At 46.0% G+C, this 22,814-nt stretch overlaps 1 protein-coding gene across 1 annotated transcript in view; it reads right to left on the minus strand.

Moving 5' to 3' along the window:
* The window catches only part of OBI1 (ORC ubiquitin ligase 1), a 79,374-nt gene extending 61,166 nt beyond the window's left edge, over positions 1-18,208 (minus strand). The window contains exon 1 of the mRNA XM_030200622.1: positions 17,964-18,208. Within this exon, the coding sequence (XP_030056482.1) occupies positions 17,964-18,035 (72 nt within the window). The 5' untranslated portion in view covers positions 18,036-18,208. The remainder of the gene's footprint in view (positions 1-17,963) is intronic.
* Between the last annotated feature and the right edge of the window lie 4,606 nt (positions 18,209-22,814).

Consider the following 22,814-nt stretch of genomic DNA (forward strand, 5'->3'; position numbering starts at 1 on the left):
GAAGACCATGTCTTCCAGGTATGAAGCCCATCTACATGAACTCACCATCCCAAGTTGGTTGCATCTGTTGTTAACACCTTCTGAGGAGGTGAAATTTAAAATGGTAGTCCCACAGTCAAATTCGACCAAACTGTTCACCAGAGAAAGGAATGACTCAACTCTGGAGGGACCTGGATGACTTCCGCTAGACTCCCAGCTGCCTATGACCACTGGGAAGTTAGGGTCCATTGGGCCTCTTTCAAATGGAGAAGTGCCATGGAAGCGACATGCACTGTGGAGGCCATGCGCACCATTAATCTCAACATCTGCCGAGCTGCAACCTGCTTGCTGTTTCAGACCTGCGAGGTGAGTATTATAAAGACCTCAGTCAAAAGCTTGTGCCTTGCTTTGACTAGGGAGCCAGCAGAGACTCCTGAGGACGGAATTGGTGAGGAAAGGGGAGAGGTGGAGTGAGGGGGGGGGGGGGGAGGACATGGCACCACCAGGTCACTATATAAAGCCTTTATCCCAGAAGCTAAATTGAAACCTCAGAAAGGAAAATCGTAGAAAGCTGCACGGGACTGGGGTTAGCGAAAATCCCGCAGTTCCTGAGGGGAATCCCCTCCAGCTTTGTGGGGATGGACACAGGTCCTGCGGGGTTCCCACGGAAGTGTAGTGCCAGGCCAGCCTACCCATCTTTTTCGTGTTTTAAGTAATAACACTGAAATCACCATAAGCACTGAGACGGGAAGTTAGCAACATGGGCTACTGTTAAGTTGGGTTATTAACTATTTTAGTACAGAGGGTGGGCAGGGATGGAGGAGATTCCAGTGGGAACAGACTTCGGGATAGATTCCAGTGGGGATGGGCAAAATTTCTGTCCCCGTGCAATTCTCTAAGCAGAAGTCTACCACAGGAACCTGAGACAGAGCCGCACAGTGAGATTATGTCGCCTGCTGGAGATAGAGAGATACTGAAATGTAATCTGGTTCAGCGCAGCCTTATGTGGCAAAGTTCTAATTTACTCTGTATCTCCAGACCTGCTGATAGATGGGCACAACCCACAAGTATGAACTTATTCTTTGGAGACGATAAAGAAATGTCCTTTCTCCAAGGACATGTAGAATAGTGAATCCTTAAATAAGGGACTGCATCCCTCAACGGAACAAAGGGAGGAAAAAATAACCCAGCTGTTCTCAAAACAACAAGCATCCAAATTGTTTTTAGCTGGCAATGAGCCTCATTTATAAGGTTTTTATTTGGGGGGAGGGGCACAGGTAGTAGCCTAAAACTAAAAGAAACGGGCTGGGGGTTAAGTTGGATTCTATAGCCTAAATAAATTCTGGATGATTCTCTAGCCAAACCTACCGTCACATTGATAGTCCTTTCCTAGACAGCAGTGAAAAGTGAATGGGTGAACCGACGTCTAAGAAATGTTCTGCAAACCTCTTCTAGGGATGCTGGTTTCAGTCGAGCTACCGATGCTGCCATAGATCTGAAATTATGAGCTATTACATGACCCTCTAGAAAGTCAGACATGCCTGGTCATAAGTGAAGGAAATGTACACTGCTAGACAATTAAACAGTGTGTGCTTGCCAATGGCAGCCCTCATTCTGCTAAGGGTAAATGAAATAAAAAAGCTGGCTGGACTTTCCACTTCAGACTGAAAGTCAAAGCTTTCCAACAGTCTAAAGTATGCAGTTCCCTAAGCCTCATGACCATAAAGAAATAGTGAAAAACTTGGCAAGACTAATCAACTGGTTAGGATAAAAACCCAACACTACCTTAGGAAGGCATGTTGAATAGGTATGCAAAACGCCTTTATTGCTAGAAAATTTTGTGCAAGATGGATCCACTACTAGAGTCTGGATCCTTCTCAAATGAGTGTGTTGCCTGTGTTCTGTCCTATCAAAATGATGGCATTCTTTTCCTATTTGTTTTTAGACTGTTCACCGCTCTGACTTTAGAGAAAGAACTGTATAACAAGTTCTCAAACAAACAAACAAACTTAACAATAAACTAATACTAGAAGTGGAAGTAACTGCCACCAAAAATAAGATCTTCCAGGTTAGGCACTTCAGACGGCAGGTATTTCAGTGACTCAAAAGAAGCTTTCATCAGCTGGGTAAGAACACTGAGGCCCCATGACACTGGCTTGCTTGATAGCAGACTTCCATAGGAGCAAACCCCGCATGAATCAAACAAGTAAAGGCTGTGCAGAGATGGATTTAACCTTTTACCAACTATGATAAGCTCCAACTACCCTATGGTGGACCCTAAAAGAATTGGTCTTGAGACTGGCTAATTGGTTGAAAAGTATTCAAGCATTATTTCACATGGGCAAGAAAAGAGATCTAAGGTCACGCCCTCATACCAGATAGCAAATCTCTTCCATTTAAAACCATATGATTTCCTAAGCTCTTCTGGAGGTCTGAAAAACCTATGAAAAACACAGAAGCCACTGTTAATTTCTCAATATCCAAGTTCTGAGGGCTAGAGACCTGACGTTAGATGTAATAGGGTTCCTTGCTCTTAGCTGATTAGTGCTGGAAAACATTTGCCTCATTGGACTTACGATGAGTGAATCAGACTTGCCTCAGCCAATACGGGCTAGGATAACTATGGTCCCTCAATCCTGTCTGAGTTTCAGAAGAGAGTCAGGATATGCTTACAGAAGATTCTCTATCCAATGAAGAAGGCATCCAAAATGGTCTGCCATGTGTCTCCACCCTGAAGCAGAACTGAGGAACCTTCTTGTTGAGAGAAATGGCACACAGATCTATCAAGGTGGTGCCTCATTCTTGAAAACTGTTGCAAGTGATTTCATTGTCCATGGACCACTTGTGCAGGAATGACTCATTTGTCAGATGTGTGGCCTTGAGAGATTCTGTGAGAAAGGTGAAGATACTTAGCCGTAGCAGGAATTCTCCGAGGACAGCAGGCTTTATATTCTCACAAGTGGGTAACGCGGCACCACATTGCCCGGTCAGGGCTTTATAATAAACCTTAAGAGCTTTGCGGACTGCAAGACATGCTCCTCTGCACGTGTGGGTGTATTCCTGCCCGCCTCAAGGGCACAGATACTGCAGTTAAATAGTACAGCAAGAAAAATAAAAATAAGACAACTCCTGGGGGAACTGGGAAGGTTTGTGAGGTAAGTATCTTCACTTTCTCAGAGGACAAACAGGCCATTAATTCTCACAGGAGGGGGTATTCTTACCATCCAGGCTCACAGAAAGCAACCAACTTTGGTCAATTGGGCCTCGCAATGGTGAGGACATAACACAGATTAACCTGAAACTATATACAAACTGAGTAAAAGTGCAGCCTGGAACAGAATAAAATGGGCCTGGGGGGGGGGGGGGGGGGGGGGGGAAGAGAGAGTTGGATTCTAGACCCCAAGCTGATTCTGCAACACCATCTGCCCGATCAGACTATCACATCAGGTATCTTGCTCGAGGCAGTAATGAGATGTGAATGTGTTGACAGAAGACTACATCACAGCATTGCAAATTTCTTCTATGGAGGCTGACTGCAAGTGGGCTACTGACGCGGCCATGGCTCCAACGTTATAAATACATAAGTATTGCCATACTGGGAAAGACCAAAGGTCCATCTAGCCCAGCATCCTGTTTCCAACAGTGGCCAATCCAGGTCACAAATACCCGGCAAGATCCCCAAAATGTACAAAACATTTTATACTGCTTATCCCAGAAATAGTGGATTTTCCCCAAGTCCATTTAATAACGGTCTATGGACTTTTCCTTTAGGAAGCCATCCAAACCTTTTTTTTTTTTTTAAACTCTGCTAAGCTAACCGCCTTTACCACATTCTGTGGCAACGAATTCCAGAGTTTAATTACACGTTGAGTGAAGAAAAATTCTCCGATTCATTTTAAATTTACTGCATTGTAGCTTCATCACATGCCCCCTAGTCCTAGTATTTTTGGAAAGCGTGAACAGACACTTCACATCTACCCGTTCTACCTGTTATGCAGTGACATAACACTCTAGGAACAGCCCAGCCTGGGAATAAGTGAAAGAAATGCAATCTGCCGGCCAATTAGAAATTGTGCGTTTCCCCGATGGAAACCCCTATCCTGTTGGGGTCAAAAGAAACAAAACGCTGGGCAGACTGTCTGCGGTGCCTTATCCACTCCATGTAATAGGACAATGCTCGTTTGAAGTCCAAGGTGTGTAAGGTGCTCTTGCCAGAATGGGCATGGAGGTTGGGGAAAGAATGTTGGCAAGACAAAAGACTGGTTGAGATGGAACTCCAACACAACCTTTGATAGGAACTTAGGGTGTGTACAGAGGACTACTCTGGTGTGATGAAAGTTTGTATAAGGTGCATCCACTACTAGAGCTTGGAGCTCACTGGCCCCTATGAGCTGAAGTAACAGCCACAAAGAAAATCACCTTCCAGGTCAAGTACTTCAGATGGCAGGATCTCAGTGCCCCAAAGGGAGCTCTCGTCAGCTTGGCGAGAATGACATTGAGGTCTCATGAACAGGCGGAGATTTAACAGGGGGCTTTGACAAAAGCAAACCTCTCATGAAGCGAACAACTAGAGGCTGTCAAGAAATGGGCTTACCCTCTACACAGTGATGATAAGCACTAATTGTACCGAGGTGAACCCTTACAGAATTGGTCTTAAGACCAGACTTGAAAAGGTGCAGAAGGTAGTCAAGCAGGGTCTGTGTAAGACAGTAAACAGGATCTAGGGCCTTGCCCTCACACCAGATGGCAAACCTCCTCCATTTGAACGAACACCACCTCTTAGTGGAATCTTTCCTGGAAGCCAGCAAGACCCAGTAGACAACCTCTGACAGACCGAGAAAAGCAAATTCTAGGCTCTCAACATCGAGGCCATGAAGGACAGAGACTGAAGGGTGGGATGTAGAAAAGATCCCTTGTTCTGCGTGATGAGGGTCGGAAAACACTCCAATCTCCACGGTTCTTCGGAGGATAACTCCAGAAGCCAGAACCAGGTCTGAAGAGGCCAGGAAGGCGCGATTAAGATCATGGTCCCTGGTCATGTTTGAGTTTCAGCAAAGTCTTCCCCACAAAAGGAACAGGAGGATACTAACACAGCAGACCTGTCCCCCAGTGCAGAAGGAAGGCATCTGACGCTAGTTTGTCATGAGCCTGAAGCAGAACTGAGGGACTCTGCGATTCAAGTGCGTGACAAAGTGATCCACACTCAGAAGATCTCACGGGCAACATCCATATTGAGAGACCACTTGTGTGGTTACATGACCCTGCTCGGTCTGTCAGCCAGACTGTTTTTGCCCTCCAGATAAGTGGCCCAAAGAAACAAGCTATGTTGGTGAGCTTAGCGCCACATCCGGACAGTCTCCTGACACAGAGAGCGTGATACAGTGACCCCCTGCTTCTTGGTGCAATACATTGCAACCAGGTTGTCTGTTTGAATGAGTACAATTTGGATGGAGAGCCGATCCCTGAAAGCCTTTAGAGCATTTCAGATCGCACGAAGTTCCAGAAGGTTGATCTGAAGACCTGTTTCCTGGACTGACCAGTCTCCTTGAACGTGAACCCCCTCCACATGAGCTCCCCAACCTAGGAGAGATGCATCCGTTGTCATACACCTTTTGAGGGTGAGGAATTTGGAATGGGAACCCCAGAATCAAATTGGAGAGTGAACAAGGTCTGGGAACACTTGAACGACATCTTCTAGACTTTCCGTGGCTTTGCACCACTGGGAGGCTAGGGTCCATTGGGCTGATCTCATGTGAAGGTGTGTAATGGGAGTCACAAACTGTGGAAGCCGTGTGGCCCAGCAACCTCAACATCTGCCGAGAGGCTCAAAAGGCTCAAACTGTGGAAGCCATGTAGCCCAGCAACCTCAACATCTGCCGAGCTGTGACCTGCGAAGAGGCTCAAACCTGAGAAGACAGGGTGTCTAGAGTGTCTTGGTTCTGGGAGGAAGGCTCAAACTGTCACGCTCTCAGAACTGGAACTCAGAATGGGTTCAACATCTTGGCTGGAACTGGAACTCGGTTCAGCATCTTGGCTGAAACGGGAACTCAGTTCAGCATCTTGGCTGAAACGGGAACTCGGAGTACACTCAGCAACTTGGCTGGAACTGGAACTCTGTGTAGGCTCAGCATCTAGGCTGGAACTGGGACTCGGTCTGGACTCAGCCTCTTGGCTGGAACTGGGACTCGGTCTGGACTCAGCCTCTTGGCTGGATCTGGAACTCGGAGTGAACTGAGCATCTGGGCTGGAATTGGAACTCTGAATGAACTCAGCATCTCGGCTGGAACTGGAACTCAGACTAGACTCAGCATCTCGGCTGGAACTCGGACTGGGCTCCCAAGGTGGCAGGCGGGCCAGACGCCCTCTTTCAGCGTCAGCTTCAGGAGTATTCCGCAGGGTTTGATCAAAGAAAAAAGTCTGCCGCGGTACTCCAAGAGCGTGATAGACGAGTCAATAGCAGACACTGGATTTATCCAGAACACAAGCCACCTGACACACTCTCTCTCAGCAACCGCTTCGGGGGTATACCTCAAGGCCGGATCAGAACAGAGTTTCTCACGGTAGGTCTAAAGCGTCATTAAACAATTAAGATCTGAAACTGGGTCAGGACGGACTTTCAAACTAGGAGCTGCAACCAGACTAAGACCCGGATTGCCAACAGGGGAAAAAAGCTGGAAGCATGATCTTGCTGAGCTCATGGCCTTTGTATTCTGTCAAGTTCTCAGATTCAAAATAAACAGTCACTAGAACGTGAGCCCTTGGACCACTGCCAAGGAGCGGCAGGCAAGGCCCCCAGCTGGGACTGGGCAAACAAGTAAGGCTGGAGCTGGAATGGACGGCCAGAATGATAGGACTGGAACTGCAGCTGTAGGCAGACAATGCAGGAACCACAGGACTGGGATAACAGGAGGCAAACAGGACTGGAGCAGCTCCGGGTTTCACCTGCGCTGACCACCGTTCCCCGGAGGTTGAGTCCCTGGGTGCGGGCGGCCTGCAGGACTTACAGGATGGAGCTGGACTGGATCAGGATTCACAGACAGACTAGGCAGACAGGGCGTACATACAAGCTTGGCAGAAGCAGGGGTTTAGGATATACACACAAGCTTGGCAGAAGCAGAGGTCCGAAACAGAGGGAAGAAAGCTGAAAGCAGACAGGGTAGAACAGAAGCAGACCACCTGCACAGCAGAGAGCTAATTAGGAACAATGCTGGCTACTGCAGACACTCAGAGCTCCACACACAGGGAACAGAACAGAACCAAGACTAAAGGCTGACAAGCCGCCACAAACAGGGACCACAGACAGTGAACAAGGCAAACAGAAAGACTAGAAGAGACAAGAGCAAGACAAAGCAGAAGGGCAAGAGCCCACATAACAAGGCTAGGTAAACCGTGCAACAGCACACCGACTAACTTGACGACCCTTGGCAATGCAAAGGCAAACACAGAAGTTTCCAGGTGGTTAATAAAGCCCATCAGCAGCTGAAGTTTAGCTGCAGGAATCACAAGGCAGCTACGGGTGCTGTTCAGGCACAAACGAGAAAAGCAAAGACCAAAGGTCCATCAAGCCCAGTATCCTGTTTCCAACAGTGGCCAATCCAGGTCACAAATACCTGGCAACATCCCCCAAAAACATTCTATACTGCTAATCCCAGAAACAGTGGATTCTCCCCAAGTCCATTTAATAATGGTCAATGGACTTTTTCTTTAGGATGCCGTCTAAACCTTTTTCAAACTTTCCTCACAGGGAAGTCGTCCCATCCATTTTATCATTTTCGTCGCCTTTCTCTGCACCTTTTCTAATTCCACTATATCTTTTTTGAGGTACGGTGACCAGAATTGAACACAATATTCGAGGTGAGGTCACACCATGGTGCAATACAAAGGCATTATAACATCCTCATTGGAAGAGCAAGTGACAACTTGGAATGATGTTATAAAGCATTGGATGATATTGTGATAAAAAAAAAATAATTAGCACACAGATTAAAAAGTACAAGCCATGGTATCATCTGGGTTTAAGACTATGTATACAACAGGTGCGACTGGCAGAATGGAAGTGGAAAAAGGAAAAACTGAAGAGTTGCAAAATAAATGTAAGCAATGTCAACGGTACTTCTTAAAAACAGATTAGAATTGCAAAAACTTCACACTATTCCAAACAAATTCAACAGGCTTCAAATTCACCAACAACTTTTTGCTATAGTAAAACAAATAACAACAAGACCGCAGATCGGTGAAACTACATCTTGTACAGATGCAGAAATCTTAGCAAGTTTCTTTACATCGAAGATAGATAAGTTACGAGCACAGTTTCTAAATGCTACCAACATATTAAATGAAAACCCCTTTTCAAGTTCGGGATCATGAATGAGTTGCCTTCATTTACGTCACTTCAAAAGATAGTGTCTAGTCTTTCTGCTACATACTGTTCTCTTTAATCCATCAAATAGTGCTGCTACCTTAAAATAGTATATATTCCGGGTTCAAATAAACCACATTTCATTTCCTGAGTGGTTTTCTCTAATAAATGACACTAGACCGACAAAACTGTACTAAATAGCTGTGCAGAGTATATGAGGCACCTAGTTAGCCACCAAAACCAGCAAAGGCAGTCTACTGAAACAGCAATGCACCATAAGTAAATGCATCAAGAGAGGTTATACATGTAGATACAGTAGCTAGAGCTATAGATATGACTGCCAAAACTGGAGACATCTAGGCCATTCTAGAGCTGGAGTTAAGAGGCAGCTGCAGTGGCTGGTGAAATACAGGCAGTTATGGTGGCCGGTGCCATACAGGCGGCAGAGTGATAAAGGTAGATGTGCTAACTGGTGCTATACAGGTGGCCGCTGTCTGTGAAGACATACACTTGCATACTGCACCTGAAGGCATATCTGAGGCTGCTGCATGAAATATGACATAACATGCACTTGCCATAGCTGACATATGTATGGATGCTGACTGATGCCCTACAATGACATGAACAGCTGCTGTCTGGGTGCTACATAAATGTTCATCCAAACAGCAGGAATATCTGTTGCCAGATAGGGAGGTTTGAAACTGTGCCACACACACAGCTTCCAAAACTGAGCCATAAAGACAGTAGTTGGAAATGTGCTATACAGGCAGATGGTGCCATACCTGCTGCTGTTGTAGCAGTTACACATACAGGGTGACAGCTGTGCTACACAGCTGGTTACTAGAATAACGCTATATAACCCGGAGTGCTAGGATGTGTAGGCGACTATAGAAGAAAAAGAAAAAATGTGGCTATTAAAGCCACACAGCACAGTTGATTGTCACATCTATGAAATACCAGTACTGTGCAACCCAGGTGGTTTTTGCAGGTATGGAAAATAGGCGGCTGCTTAAGCTGAGTAGTACCTGTGGTTGTTGAAACTATGGAACAAGCCAGTTATTGCAGGTAGGCAAACAGTGACTGTTGCTACTAAACACAACACAGATGATGGTAGTAGGACAGCTAGACCGGCAGTTACTTTAGGAGAACAATACAGGTGGCTGCTGCTACAGGGAAGCAATCAGGAGGAGTGCTGCAATTGTGTAATAAAGGTGGCCACCGCCACCATGCAACCAAGATGGTTGCTGCAAATGTGCAAAGGTGGTTGGTACCATCCCGTGCAACGCAGCTAGATGTCACCACTGTACAATACCAGTGGGTGCAATACCAGTGCCAGTGAGTAGCCATCCCGGATGACTTTCAAGTCCCGTTCGTCAGAAGTTACCATGGTCCATTAACCCAAAAATTGAGACAGCCGTCCCCTGATAACTGCTAGGGGATGGACCAGTGCCTCATCCTTTGGAAGCTCTGGTTGTGGGCTGTGTTCTAGGGACTGAGGCTGTGGTATGGCACTCTCCAGAAAATAAGCTGCAGTTTCTGAGAAAAACGAGACTTCTGGAAGGATCCAGCACACCCAGGGCAGTAGCGCCTTGCCTCCCTGAACCGAGCGCAGGACATGCCTGTTCGCGAGGCTATCTTGGGTTTATCTTCCAGCAGATGCTGCCCCTTGGAGTCACCCAGCGCTTTAACAATCTTTTCCCGATCTTCCCTGAAGAGAAGTTTCCCCTGGAATGGCAGCCTCGCCAGGCAGGGTTTAGAGGCTATGTCCACTGCCCAATGCTGCAATCATATCCAACGTTGTGCCATGACTGCCGCTTTCTGAAACCACGACACACACGCCTGGGCTGCATACTATCCACACATGGATGCCTGGAAACTTAGAACTGCCACCTCAAACGAAAGATTGAGGGAGACTCCAGCTTATGGTCCTGTCGGTCTTTAAGCACCATACCACCCTCTACTGGCAACTTAGATGCTTAGGCATAAGAGCCTGAGAAGAAGGCGGCGGCCCCGGGGTAGAGAGTAGATAATCAGCACCCTGAGGTCTCCCTGCTCGGAGAGCCCCCAGAAGAGAGGGCATCCTCCATGTCTGACACATCGTCAACGTCCAAAAATTCCACCTGAGGGTGCATAGGCATAAAAGATTGAGAAGAGGAAGAAGGCCCCTGGAAGGAGAGTAGATAATCAGCACCCTGAGTTTTTCCTGCTTTGTGTATGAGAAGCACAAATTCTGGGGAGAAAGGAGTAGCCTTGGCTCCAGAACTCTCCAAGATGTCCTCTCTCCAGCTGGGATCTGACATAGCTGAAACCTGCTCTGTTGGAGGCTGCTCCAACACCACGTGCAGGGCCAAACGCGGAAGGATAGCAAAGATGGCACCTGCCAACGCGCGTGGCAGACTCTACCCCGAGATTCCCACCAAAACAGGAACTGGCGTTTCCTTACCGACCCCAGACTGATTAGCACCTGGAGTGAGGAGCGGTTTCTCCAGCGCACCCTGCTGCACACACGTCTCGAACTCCCCAGATGCTGCTCTCCGGCTCCCTCACCGGAAGCAGCATTTCAAAGCTTTCGACAGAGCCGACATGAAGAAGACCGGTGCTGCCCAAACAAACTGCCCCCACACCCTCCCAAGCCGACCTGATAGAACAGCACGGTGCTCCTCCATCAGGCTTTTTATTTTTTTAAACTTTCCCCTGCAAGTTTACCTCAGCAGAGCCGCTCTCTTTAAAAGCTTTTTTTTTTTGTAGAGGCAGGAGAGAGAACACTGGACCCAGACAGACCAGGGCACCAAGCCCAAGGAGGACAGAGGAGGTGCTGGGATGGAGGGGGGGGGGGGGGGGGGGGGGACCTGGCACCACAAGGTGTACACCAATATCCCAAACCAGGGAACCTCAACCCCTATCTAGGCTCAAGTGGGCCCGAGTGATGCCAGGAGCTGGATCAATTCAGAGCTGCACAGTTATGACCATCCACCTGCCGCGGTTGAGCTGGCTGCACATGACCACATATAGCAAACCTCTGAAGTTCTCTATCTCCACCTGCTGGAAGAGGGACATAACCCACAAGATCTGTGGGACTCTATGGAAGGGTGCGTTAGCGTTTTTAGCACGCCCTAGTGATTAGCGTTTAGCACATGCTAAGTTGCCCATAGGAACATATGGGTGACTCTAGTGTTTAGTGCACATTAATTTTAGAGTGCACTAAAACACTAGTGTGGCTTTGTAAACAAGGCCCTTGGAGAGGCAATAAATGTCTGCATCGCTTACTGTGAATCAAACGGCCAGGAGACACCTGAAAAAATAAGCACCAGCTGACAGAACGGGAAAAATAATTTTGGCGGGAAAAATTGTAACAGCTTGGAACACTGAGGAAAATTTAATGTCACACAAATAGAAGTAGCTAATCCTCCAGATAAGACAGAGAAATATTTGCTTCTTAAAGTCACATACCCCCCAATATTCAGCCAGCGGTGGTCAGTTTGTTTAAACGCTGATCGTCGCCAGCTAAATTATCCCCCGATATTCAGTGCCGGGCTATGTCTCGGCACTGAATAATCGGGGGGCCAATTTGGGGCAGGCAGGCTGCTGCAGCATCTTATGCAGGCCCAGATTATATTCAGCCGAGCTCACATAAGCGTTATGTGGTCCCAGTTATCGGGCCAGAGCCATATAAGTTTTTTTTTATTTATTTTTTAAATAGAAATCCCATTGAGCACCTGACGCATCACATCCCTTCCTCTCTACCACAAGCCACCACCCCCCCCCCCCCCGCAAATGGTGCCACTCTCCCCAACCCCCCTCCCCGGAGTCCATGAAGGGCCCCCCCGGGGCCAATCTTAATCCCTGGTAGTCCAGTGGTGGTCGTTGGGGGCAGCAGTGCAGCACCCTTGCACCTGCCCCTTGCTGCACATTTGCAAAATGGCTGCCATCTGCTCCTACCCCCAACAACCACCATTGGACCATCAGGAATTAAGTTAGGCCTGGGGGAACATACATGGACTCCAGGAGGGTGTTGGAGTGGGGACAGGTGGCATTTGCAGGGGGAGTGGCTTGTGGCCACTGTGTGGGAGGGGAAGGGGAAAGGGATGCGATGCGTCGGAGGCTCGGGGGGACTTGAGTTTAAAAAATTTAAAAATATTTTTTGAATACTTATGCGAGTCCCAGCCTGATATTCAGCCGGGGCCTGTATATGCTTAAGTGGCTGAATTTAGAACAGCTTTTGAGCCGTCCTAAATTCACCCGCTTAAGCGGGCATCAGCTGAATATCACCAGCATCTGCATAAGCCCTGGATCCTTCCCAACACGCCCACTAACCCACCCCTGACCAGGGGGGCCAGTCAGAGGTGATATTCAGCAGTACTGCCCGGTTAATCGGGGGGCCTATTTGGGGCAGGCAGGCTGCTGCAGCTAAATATCAGCAGTCAGGCGGGGACAGGCAATTTAAATGGGCCAGAGCCTCTCCAGCCTGCTTAAATCGCTCTGAATATCGGCCTCATGGAACATTTAGCTGCTTATAAAAATTGGAAGAACAAAGGTTCCTGTCAGTAATCCCTGCTGTGAGAAAAAGTCAAGCTAGATACCAGTGACAGCTTAATAAGGAAGCACAAACACCAGAGCTCTGAAATAAATCAGAACAGGCTCACCAAATGCAGGCTGTCTGGTCTAATGGTAAGGTGGGGGGAGGGGAGATGCAGACCTCTCTGAGATATACCTCAACTCCATAAAACAGCTGTTGATTTTTTTTTTTAATAGGAGCTTATGCCACAGAAGGCACCCCAAACTCAACTGACACCTAGGCATTAAACTGGGTTAGGAGAACAAGCCCAGGTAGCAAGCCAAATAGGTACCTCCACACTCAACTGAGACTTAGCATAAAACTAGCTCAGGAGCACAAAACCCAAAAGTGTGGTTAAAGCTCAACCAGGTTAGGTACAGGGCTGTTAGCCCTTCATTCATCTGCCCGGGAGACAGAGAAATACTGAACATTCTATGCTGCATAATTGAACATGGCTAAAACTCAGATTTTGTTGTTGTCTAGTCAGTGTGTGACAGATGCAACTTCCCAATTTTCAGTGGGGGAAATCTCCACTCCAATATTGCAGACCATTCGAAATGTGGGAGTTATGTTAGATGGTTCCCATGCAATAAATTCCAAAGTTTTAAAAGTACAGCAAGTCTTTTTTTAAACTGAAAATAGTTAGAAGACCGAGAGATCTGATTAATGTATATAATTTTTGTACAGTGGTGCAAAGCGTAGTTTGTCCTTCATTTGATTACTGTAATGGATTTTTAGTTGGCATTCCAAAGAACATACCAAAAGTGCGTGGAAAAATTCACATAAAACATCCCCAATGTACACTAGTATTTAAACCAACCAGCTCAAACGATCGCACTGTAAAGAAATGATCCAATCGATAGCAAAACAAGAGAAATCATCAAAAGTATGTGCTTGCATCAAACAGTGTTGTACTAACAGTGCTCCAAGGTATTGTCTAGTCACACAAGAACTCTGTTCAGTGATATGCGTGTGTAAAGTTCTTTTTGTTTAACCTACATCTATTTTATTGCAGGGACATTTAAGCACATAGATTACATGAGTGGTTATACAGGTAGTATGATGTCTTAGATGATATGTCTTATCAACTGCATTTTGAAAATTGATGGTTTGTTCAGTAATCTCACATGTTTTACAGCCCTGGACACCATATTTAAAGTGACCTGCAGGCATGCCGTCTGTTGCACTACATTGCAGTGTGTTCATCATACACCATCATAGACACAGTTTCCTGGAGTCATTGGTCCAGTTTCCACTTCATTGCTTGTGGTTCAATATTAAAACATGTGTGGAGAAGGTTCATTCAAAAGTGAAGCTTTTAGAGTTCAAATAAACTAACTTTGTCAAGATTACTACTACTACAAATCATTTCTATAGCGCTACCAGTCGTAAGCAGCGCTTCACAATTGAACATGAAGAAAATACAGTCCCTGCTCAAAAGAGCTTACAATCTTGGGGAAATATCTCAAGAAGTTGGAGAAGGGATAGGAACAGCCCGAGGAAGTAAAGAAAGTGGGAAAGACTGAAAGAAGCAAAACATTTTGTAAGGAAAGTAAAAGTACAAGGAAAATAAAGCCACTTTGGTTCTCAATAGCAGTAGCTGAAAAGGTAAGGAAAAGAGGTAGGCCTTCACAAACTACAAGATCGCAGAAAGAAAGACAGGCAACAATATCTGGAAAAGCTAAGAGAAGCAGGTAAAATATTCAGGAAAGCAAACATGCAAAACGGATGAAAAAATAGCCAATGGTGTAAAATGTAGGAGGGGGGGGAATTATTTTTTTTTTCTTTTAAGATATGCTAGTGATAGGAGGAATTTCTAAAAAATGGAATTCTGAAACTCAAGGGTGAAGGGGAGAAAATATGTAAAAGCTCATAAAGATAAGGTGGAACTGCTTAATAAATATTTCTGTTCTATGTTCAGATGAAGGGTCAGAAGAAGGACTGCAGAAAACAAATGCAAATAGGACAGGGAGTGTGGTAGACCTAGAACAATTTTTAAAAGACTGTTCATATGGTGCTAGCTAAACTAAAAGTGAACAAAGCAAGAAAGAGGCTGAATGGGATATATATCCGGGAAATATATCCAAGTGTACTGAAGGAACTTTGGGAAATTCTGCCAGCTCCACCGTCTGACTTTTTCAATGCTTCTCCAGAATCTGCGAAGCGGAGATAAGGAGGAGATTGGGAACTACAGGCCAATTAGACCGACCTAGTGGGCAAATGAAACCAGGCTTTTCCGTTTAGACCAAAACCGAATCTGTAGCCTAAATATGCCACTCAGTTTTGTCCGAAACCATAAAGGGACCCCCTCCCCAAAAGAAAGCCACCCACTAAGCGTCACGCTCCCACCACCTATAGGCCTTCCCTGGGCCTACCTTAGAAGCTCTGGTGGTCTAGCGGCCTGGTCAGGGTAGAAACGATCCCCCCGTCACTCCTGCCCACACAGGCTTTGCATTCAAAATGGCTGTTGGGACCTTCCACAGCAGTCTCAGGATACTGTCACAGAAGTTGCAGCAGTCATTTTCACTGCAGAGCCGGCGGGGCAGCAGCTGCCCCAAAGAGGTCACTAGACCACCAGGGCTTTTAAAAGATAGGCCCTGGGAGAACCTATAGGTGGTGGGAGGGGGAGGGGGTGGTCCAGGGGACACACTATCTGCTGGGGGGGGGGGGGGGTGATACTGTTTTAGTTTCAGCCAAAACCAAGCTGCAAATTTCATCAGATATCGAGAATCCCAGTTTCGGTTGCCCTCTAGTCTGTCTCACACAGCATATGCTTTGATTTTGTTATACAATTTCCATTCTTGATTCTGTTTTCTTTGCCATTTTGGGGATATAAATCATAGAAGTCTACCCTGCACTATCCTTACTTACAAGTTCACAGAAGTCTGCCCAGCACTGTCCTTACTTTCCAACTATTGGAGTTGCTGTCAAAGCGTGTTCCACCATCCAGACTGCTTCTCTTCCCTCTGGATTGCCACTAATCTAGGACAAGTACTGGCAGTCAAATGGGGCCTGCAAGTCAGTGAATGTTCATAGCCCCTGCTCCCTTCTCCTGCTGGGTTTCCTGTTCAGATTCATGCAGAGCAGTGGAATCTGTGAGTGCACACTAATGCATGGTACCCTGTGATTACTGCTGCTACCATCAATCTTCAGAAAAGTGGGAGCAGAAGAATGAGGTGAAGGAGAGAAGGTTGCTATTTTGTTTTCTTCACTATCTGGGGTCATATTAATTTTTAAATGTTGAAACTGGCCCACACAGTTTGATCAACAGTGACTGCAGATAAAAAAATAAAAATCATATTGGTCAATCCATTCTCTCTAATTCTTACATTTGAAGTAGCTGACTGCACAGACTCCCATACACCACTCAACACCAGCTCTCCAGCACCATGTTTTTTTTTTACCTGGACTTTCAACCCCTTTCCCAAACACTAATTATAGCTCTCTCAAGCATGCAGAAAATTTCTACTGGCCTCCACCATCTTGTCCATGTCGATTTCAACTTGGATTTTTTATTTAACCATCATCTATATTCCATATTCCAGAGAATGCTAACAGTAAACCCAATGTCTAGGACCCCCTTCCATATTCTACTCTAAGTTTTCTAATAATTAACACAGCTACCAATGCTGAGGAGTGGCCTAGTGGTTACAGTACCAGTCTTGCAATCCAGAGGTGGCTGGTTCAAATCCCACTGCTGCTCCTTGTGATCTCGGGCAAATCACTTAACCCTCCATTGCCTCAGGTACAAACTTAGATTGTGAGCCCTCCAGGGACAGAGAAATATCCAGTGTACCTGAATGTAACTCATCTTGAGTTACTACTGAAAAAGGTGTGAGCAAAATCTAAATAAAGGTAGCAAAACATACTATCCAGAAACATCCAGCCTCCAAAAGTTCACTGATATTTAGGTTACTAGCCAGTGCTTTCTTGGAAACCTGAAGAAACCACACCACTAACCTCCACCTTGCACTTCCATGAAGGTTACCTCAAAGCCTTTTTCGAATTCCATGCAGTCATGCACCCCATCTATTTTGATTTGCACTTATTTCATTTTAATTTGTTTTGATTACATACTGATGTTATATATATATATATATATATATATATATATATATATATATATATATATATATATATATACACACACACACCATTATACCTAGAATTAGCTATTACAATACATTTATGCAATATATACATACATAGTGCTAAGATTATTAATTTTGCAGATAAAAAGTCATCTAGCTATATCTGAACCAAAACATTTTTGTTCATCGAAATGAAAAATAAATACTGGGATCAATTTACGTTAGACAAGTGAATTTTACTGATTATTGATCTCTATACAGTGACTCTCCTTTTATATATTTTTTAAAAAGGTTACAGGAAACCGCCTTATAAGGCCATTCTTCAATGCTTCACTGAAATTTCAAATACAATTTTGAGGTCAAGTTCGATTTAGTACTTCGGGGGGGGGGGGGGGTGCTCAAAAACCCGCAGAGCTGTTACCTATGCCTGTCATCTACCTATATGCTCACTGGCTTCAACATTCATAAGCAAAACGTCAAAACAAGAAAACATGCCAGGCCAATCAGTGCAAGCCCTCGGAGATTTGATCTTCATATATAAATGTGTAGGCCCAACATTAGACCCTGCATGGGTACAAGATTAGCTTGTTCCTAAGAGCCGTTCCTCTGGCAAAAAAAAACAAAACACATGTGGTGCGTATAAGGGAAATCGGGCCAGAACCTTGCACCCCTTTCTTGTTCGATTGAACAGAACCAATCAGATGACTGGGCTGCTAAAGCGATTTATCGTATGCGAGCTACCGGATCTACTCCAAAAATTGACAAACACGCACACATAAGATTTAAAAGTAAGAGAATGGACTACATTCCCTACATAAACTAAACAACCATTTTCACGCTAATAAAGCTCCGCCGAAGCGACACCATCACCAGATACCGGTTTCCCGCGTCTGACTCCTGTACAACAACCCGACCTTCATAACATGCAGGCAGGCGAGACAATCGTTAGCTCGTGACGTACGCACATTCATACTCTTACCTTGCCCAGACAGATATGGCACGTGATGGGCAGTGTGAGAGACAGTGTAACATTCTGAATGCTCTGGGCCATCACCGGCCGCTCTACTATTATGTGCCCCAAAACGCAGTAACGTCTTATGTACTTAGCAGCAGCAGAGAGAGCACCGCCACAGATCCTGGCTACGGCGCGCCAGCTGGGACAAACCAATTTGCCGGCGGCTGGAAACTCGCTTTTCAAATCTCGTCGTAGCGCATCTCCTTGACTGGTGGTCAGGGGGAAGCACCGATGCACATAGTAAACCGGATATGGGAAAGTTTGCTGATGATGGGGATGTGTTTTTCGTTACAGTTTGCGGGGGACGGTGTAAACACCGGATACAGCGGGATCCCGTCCCGTTTGCCCCCAGTTTGCGGTAATCGTTCACAAAGAAGCAGGGAGGGTATCCTTCTTAACAGACTCATGTTGTTCAATGCCGACGCGAAAATACAAACTTCCACCCCCTCCGCCTAAAAAAAAAAAGCAGTTTTCCTTTAAACTTTGCTGCCTCTGTTTTTGCAGTGCAAATGCAAGTATTACCACACTTAATATCTCAGATTTCAGATTTTGAACTCTGCCTTCTTCCAAGTAAAGAAGTGTGGTGGCCGGTTTTGAGTCTATAAACAACTTAGGTACAGCTGGTATTTTACATAAGTAGTGCCATACTGGGAAAGACCAAAGGTCCATCTAGCCCAGCATCCTGTCACCGACAGTGGCCAATCCAGGTCAAGGGCACCTGGCACGCTCCCATAACCATAATTTCATACTCGGCTGAAAATCATAGAACACCATTATAATGCAATCTAATACATAAAAAATGAATTAAAATATCAAAATGATATTACGAAATTTTATAAGTATATAAACACACACATTAATAAACAGAATACAAATAAAATACATGTTATAATAATGAAGTCAATAATTTAATTATATATTGTACATATAAAAATAAATTAAAATGCCAATGAAATATATGCTGCGTTTATATTTGAAGTAAATTTGACATGTACCTAATAAATATCTGTATGATCATGTAATCTCCACTTAAATATCTAAAGAATATAAAATAAATAATAATAGAAAATTAAAAGGAAAAGATGTAAAAAAAATACAAAAAAGAAAATAAGAAAAATATTATTGCTGAAGATTATAAAAAATAAAAACATAAATTGAAAAAAGAGAAAAAAATATATAAATCATAAACAAGTATCCAAATCTTAAACGATTGAAAAATGTATATATGTATTCTTTATTAAACTAACCTAATTCAAAGATTAGATTTTTTAAATTATTTTTATATATATTGTTTATAGACAAAATCAAACATATAAATGGCGAGTGACCGTACTCACCCGCAAATGTGCAGTAGAGACTTCCCTCTCTGTCCCGCCCCCGTGTCAATACGTGATGACGGGAGCGGGACAGAGAGGGAAACTGCGCAAAGGGGAGGGAGGGAACCGCCAACGTCGCTAACGCTCCCCCCACCCGGAGTCGCCGCCACCACCCCTCCACCCGGCCCGAGCACTCTCTTCGGTATTGAACTTACATCGCCGACACGCAGCAGGCAGATCAGCTGAGCTCCCGTCGGCCTTCCTTCCCTGCCTGTGTCCCGCCCTCGCCGACGTTACGTCACACGAGGGCGGGACACAGGCAGAGAAGGAAGGCTGACGGGATCTCTGCTGATCTGCGTGCTGCGTTTCGGCGATGTAAGTTCAATAGCGAAGAGAGGGCCCGGGCCGGGTGGAGGGGGGACCGGTAACGGCGACCTCGGGGGGGGGGGCCCTGCAGCGGCAAGGGGAGGGGGCCTTGGAAAAACCCCATACTAGCCCGTTTTAATGGGCTCAACAGCTAGTGTAATAAATAAATTATGTGCGAATTTGAATTCAAATAAATAAATGAATAAATAATTACAATTGGTAATATAAATAAAATATAATAATATAAATTACCTATTTGTTGAACTCGCAATTGAAACACACACCTTGACAGATGACACTTTGCGAAAAAGAATCCTACAACAGACATGTGACAATGTATCAGGGATATAAAGCTATATATAATTCAAAATGAACATATGTAAGCCATCACCAAGTGAAATGTCGTATTGGGAGTGGTCACAGTCTCCACCACAAGTGTTATAGGTAGAGGGAGTTAGGGACCTGCATCCCCTACTGTGTACTGCACCGACCACTACACTGCTCTGGGAACCTGCATGCTTCTCTAGTAGACCTGACCTTAACATCTGCAGCTGTCTGTCACGATCCCAGGCTTTAAACAAACAGGCACAAACTCTGGAACAACTTGAGCCCTTGGCCTACTGTCGTCGGGCGGCAGCAGGAGGCAAAACCCCCCAAACAGGACTGGACAGGATTCAGGATGCACTTGGCTTGGCTGGAATCAAATACTGAAACGAACTTGGCTTGGCTGGACTGAAACCAAATGCTGGCACGGACTTGGCTTGGCTTGGCTGGACTGGAACCAAATGCAGGCATGGGCTTTGCTTGGCTGGAACCAAATGCTGGAAGGGACTTGGTTTGACTGGAACAGAATTCAGGATACTCAAGCAGGATTCAGGATTTTCAAACAAGCTTGGCAGGAACAGGATTCAGGATACTCAAGCAGGATTAAGGATACTCAAATAAGCTTGGCAGAAACAGGAGATGAAAGCAAACAGGGCAGAGACAAGCAGGAAGGGGACTGGAACTGAAGACAAACAGAGCAGACACAAGCAGGATTCAAAATCCGAGGGAATGGTACAGTATAGGGGGTGTAGTGCTTCAGTGTGCGAAGGAAGAGCGGGACTTAGGGGTGATTGTGTCTGACGACCTTAAAGCTTTCAAACTGGTAGAAAAAGCGACGGCCAAAGCCAGAAGGATGCTTGGGTGCATAAAGAGAGGCATGACCAGCAGGAAAAAGGAGGTGATAGTGTCGTTGTATAAGTCTCTGGTGAGGCCTCATTTGGAGTACTGCATGCAGTTCTGGAGACCGCACCTACGGAAAGATATAAACAGGATGGAGTCGGTCCAGAGGGCAGCTACGATATTAGTAAGTAGTCTTGAATGCAAAAATTATAGGGACAGGCTTATGAACCTCAACATGTATACGCTGGAAGAGAGGAAGGAGAGAGGAGACATAATAGAGACGTTTAAATATCTCAAGGGCATCCATGTACAGGAAGAGAGCCTTTTTCAAATGAAGGAGAGCTCTGGAATGAGGGGGCATATGACAAAGATAAGAGGGAATAGGCTTAGGAGTAACCAAAGGAAGTATTCTATCACAGAAAGGGTGGTGGAGGCGTGGAATGGCCTCCTGGTGGAGGTGGTGGAGTCGAGGACTGTTCCAGAATTTAAAAAGGCATGGAATAAGCATGTGGGATCACTTAGGAACAGGAAGAATTAGGGGTTACAGAGGATGGGCAGACTGGATGGGTCATATGGCCTTTATCTGCCGTCATGTTTCTATGTTCCTATGAACTGATAAGCAAATGGCCCAACATGCCTGTGTTCCATATATCCAGTGCTTTTTTTGTGCCGGTACGCAACGGTACGGCGTACCGGCACCTTTTTTTTTTTCTTTGCTCCCCCCGCCCCGTGAGTCCATGTCCCGCACGTAGTGCCAGCCCCCATTTCCGGCCGCTGCTGCTTCTCCTGTTGAGCAGCAGCGGCCGCTACACAAAGAAAAAGATTTTTTTTAAAACTTCAAACCTGGCTGAAACGCGGCACCCCGGTACTGTAGACAGCCATTAGGCATTGGCTGTTGCCCCGCAGCCGCTCCTCCTCTTGCCTCTACATCACTGCGCTCCTCCGGGGTCTTCCTCCAGGGGCAGTGACGTAGAGGCAAGAGGAGGAGCGGCTGCGGTGCAACAGCCAATGCCTAATGGCTGTCTATAGTGCTGGGGTGCCGCGTTTGAGCCAGGTTTCAATTTTTTTTTTAATCTTCTTTTTCTTTGTGTAGCGGCCGCTGCTGCTCAACAGGAGAAGCAGCAACGGCCGGAAATAGGGGCTGGTGCCGCGTGCATCGCGACTTCGCGCCGGTCGCGGGAAACTTGGCAGGGAGAGGGAAACCAACAGAGGGAAGGATTGGGGAGAGAGAGAAAGAGGGAAACCAACAGAGGGAAGGATTGGGGAGAGAGAGGGGAAAACAGATGGAAGGATGGGGAGAGAGAGGGAAAAACAGATGGAAGGATGGGGAGAGCGAGGGAAAAACAGATGGAAGGATTGGGGAGAGACGGGAAAAACAGAGGGAAGGATTGGGGAGAGAGGGGAAAAATAGATGGAAGGATGGGGAGAGAGAGAAAGAGGGAAAACAACAGAGGGAAGGATTGGGGACAGAGAGGGGAAAACAGATGGAAGGATGGGGAGAGAGAGGGAAAAACAGATGGAAGGATGGGGAGAGAGGGGAAAAACAGATGGAAGGATTGGGAGAGAGAGAGGGAAAAACACAGATGGAAGGATTGGGGAGGGAGGGAAAAACAGATGGAAGGATGGGGAAAGAGAGAGGGAAAACAGATGGAAGGATGGGGAGAGAGAGGGGGAAAACAGATGGAAGGATGTGGAGAGAGGGAAAAAACGATGGAAGGATTGGGGAGAGAGGGGAAAAACAGAGGGAAGGATTGGGGAGAGAGGGGAAAAATAGATGGAAGGATGGGGAGAGAGAGAAAGAGGGAAACCAACAGAGGGAAGGATTGGGGAGAGAGAGAAAGAGGGAAAACAACAGAGGGAAGGATTGGGGAGAGAGAGAAAGAGGGAAACCAACAGAGGGAAGGATTGGGGGGAGAGAGAGAAAGAGGGAAAACAACAGAGGGAAGGATTGGGGAGAGAGAGGGAAAAC

The sequence above is a fragment of the Microcaecilia unicolor genome, chromosome 4, assembly GCF_901765095.1.
Source record: "Microcaecilia unicolor chromosome 4, aMicUni1.1, whole genome shotgun sequence".
Taxonomy (NCBI): Eukaryota; Metazoa; Chordata; class Amphibia; order Gymnophiona; family Siphonopidae; genus Microcaecilia; species Microcaecilia unicolor.